General features: G+C 55.5%; 2 protein-coding genes across 2 annotated transcripts in view; one reads left to right on the top strand and one right to left on the bottom strand.

The window, feature by feature from the left end:
- The window catches only part of CHGG_03251 (uncharacterized protein), a gene marked incomplete at both ends in the record, with an annotated part of 8867 nt that extends 8696 nt beyond the window's left edge, over positions 1–171 (bottom strand). Inside the window, one exon of the mRNA XM_001229766.1 lies at positions 4–171. Within this exon, the coding sequence (XP_001229767.1) occupies positions 4–171 (168 nt within the window). The remainder of the gene's footprint in view (positions 1–3) is intronic.
- A 2369-nt stretch (positions 172–2540) lies between these two features.
- CHGG_03250 (uncharacterized protein) overlaps positions 2541–2816 on the top strand; it is a gene marked incomplete at both ends in the record, with an annotated part of 1849 nt that continues 1573 nt past the window's right edge. The window contains one exon of the mRNA XM_001229765.1: positions 2541–2762. Coding sequence (XP_001229766.1) covers positions 2541–2762 — 222 coding nt within the window. The remainder of the gene's footprint in view (positions 2763–2816) is intronic.

Here is a 2816-nt window from a genome sequence, read left to right as displayed (position 1 = left end):
GACCGAAGGAGGTGCGGCTGGCTGCTGACCCAGGCGGGCATCAGTGGTCGCCGAGTGCATCGGGGTAGTGGTAGACGAGGTCGCCGTTCCTGGGCTGTCGCTGGACACCGAGGGCGAGCCGTTACTGGAAGCCGCCGTCAGCTGTGGGGCGCCTATTGAGTAAGTCTCCATGGTCGGCCACCAGATTTGATGATTTTCAATTCGAACGTGGGGATTTAGGCCAGACGACGCGCTGTGAGGTGCAAAAAGGAGGGAGGATCTCGGGCACCACGAGGTTGATGGAGGAGGGATCGAGAAGGGGGTTGCAGCGAATCGAGGAGGCGGGTCAAGCAAGGCAAGGCCCAACCAAGCTCATCAATTAGCAAAGGCCTGGCCTGTCAGTGCTCCAGCCCGTGGTAGCTCGAGGAACAATCGCGCTGCTGCCCTGGTCTCGGGGATGTTGGTTTTCTTCCTTTGACCCAAACTAGATCCAAAGCTGGTCCCTTGTATTTCTTCGAGATGGTTTGCCACGAGATGACGGGATTGACGATGACCTGGATCGGATGAATGAATGTCAACTTTGTCAGTTCCTCTCCGCATTTGGCCATTTGGCCTCGACTTTCTTCGCGACCCGTCCCTCCCGTTCGGCCCAGCCTAGCCCTCATCCCCCGGCAAGGGGACACGCAGGGATCGGCCATGGATGCAGCGGGGACACGATGGGGTGTCTCTGACCTTCGTCCCGGGTTCTTGACCCTCTCGTGCAACCCAAGACGACGTTCAATTTGCCAGCGAAATCGAGATCTCCACCCGGAACACCGGTTAGATGAGAAAGATGCGACTTGGCGAGGTTGAGTGCCCGAGGTGAACGGTGATGGGCCCGGCAGTCTCTTTTTCTACACCGTCCCGAGTCGTGATGTTGGATGAAAACAGAGGCGCATCGGGATGTCTCACCAAGTTTGCGATGAACAGAGGGCCAATGCGGGACCGGGTTGTCAACGGTGCAGATCATTCAAGGAACCTAAGATGTGGTGGGTGGGGGGTTGAGGCGGGCAACCGACAGGCACAAGTGGCAATCTATCCTTCGCTATCCTGAATATCCTCTGTACGCAGTAAGTTCCATACTCGGGACTCTGAGCCGAGCGCTACCTAATCATGTTTGCGATTGCGAAGATCTGGGCTCTGCTGATTGACGACAACTCGTGGTGGGCAGGGCCGATGCAGCTGAAACTCGACGACCGAGTCTTGCTGATTGGCACCGGGACGCCGGGGATGGGGCCCTTGCAGTTTGAAACGGCGGAAATGCAACGCTGGCGTACGCGGAAGAAGCCTGTTCGCCCGGCTTGTCGCCATCGCCAACACAATCAGTCAGTCACCTGAGTGAGTTGGTGTGCAATGGGGCCAGCAGGGCTAGCAGAGCCAGCCAATCCAGAAGCCGATGAATCCTTCAGAAGAAAGATAGAAGGGCAGCAGGAAGGTGCCAAGTCCAGCTTCTCGAAATGGAAGGTTTTGAACCTGAATTCAACACTTCGAGGGATGGAGACTCAACGGCAGCTTCCAACGGCGGCCCCATCCAAGCGACGGAGCTATTGGCTGAACCGTTGCAGAAGTCCGAGTGGTGTGGGGCGGAAACATATTCTCCGCCGTCTGACGGGGAGGTGTGTTATCAGAATGTAAGCGCAAACGAAACCTTCGACGAGAGGTACGAAAAGAAAGCCATTCAGAAGCTCAAAGTCTATGTTTCCTTTACTTTCCTGTATTCCTTCTCTTATCTTGATTCACTGCTCCCTTCCATCCACCAGGGTTAGGGCCGATTGCGGTTCAACGTGGTTTGTTCGTCGAGGCTCTCACTGCTACTGGGGTTCTCTTTGCACCTTCCGTGGCCGGTGCATATCGGGGACAGTGGCTCGCACAGATTTCCCTCCAAGCTACGAATATTTGCCAGGGCACTTCCCCTCACCATCAGCAAGGACTGAGGCCCAGACTTCTCCCTTTTTTCTCCTTCTCGTTTCCCAGTGACAATGGGTATCTCAGAGTCAGCACTTGGCGTTAATATCGCCGGTATTAGCAATCAATCATGTTCACGGCCCGGTTACTCTATCCACACGGCGTGTGGTGGCACAGGCGTGCTTGCGTTACATCACGCTAACAGCACAACTGAGACAACCACACAACTCGCCCTCGAACGTGATCGAGGACAATTGGTTTGTCCAACACCAATAGTCCTTGGCAGGGTTAGGGCTCGATTACCAAGCCACCAAGCTTTCCCCCTCCATGTTCCGGACAAGTTGATCGGCATCCGACGTCAGACAACACGCTTGGGGTTTGAGAGACCAGTAGTTGAGTAGGTAGCCAGAGAGAAGGTTACATAGCTGAGGCTGTATGTAGAGAACACCAGCTTTCCACTCCCACAACCCCTCCTCACCGGATGTGTATTGGGCCAGGGGCTGACTTTGCACCCAGCACCACTCTCCCCCACTCGCCCCCACCCCTTTTTCCCTCGCTCCTATTCAAAATACAGACTGCACAGTACAAAGTCCAGACTGCGATCCCTGACACCAACCATGGATCCCGTGTCAATGGCAGGCCTTGCCATCGGCGTGGCGTCGATAGGACTTCAGGTGTACACGGGCGCTGTGCAGGGGATTCAACTACTCATCACGGCCTCGAATTTCCCAGATGATTGCAAGTATCTCAACCTTCGTCTGCGAATGGAACAGCAGCGTCTGTTTGCCTGGAGCGAGACATCAGGACTTCTAGACTTGGACGCCAAAAACAGGCAGAGAGTGCTCGAGTCAACACGTTCGTCCTACATCGCCAGACAGTACTCGACCTGCTGG

This window comes from Chaetomium globosum, genomic scaffold (genome assembly GCF_000143365.1).
Source record: "Chaetomium globosum CBS 148.51 scaffold_2 genomic scaffold, whole genome shotgun sequence".
In the NCBI taxonomy this organism is placed as follows: domain Eukaryota; kingdom Fungi; phylum Ascomycota; class Sordariomycetes; order Sordariales; family Chaetomiaceae; genus Chaetomium; species Chaetomium globosum.
The sequence above is the reverse complement of the archived record's forward strand: the minus strand, read 5'-3'. Positions and strand labels throughout refer to the sequence as shown.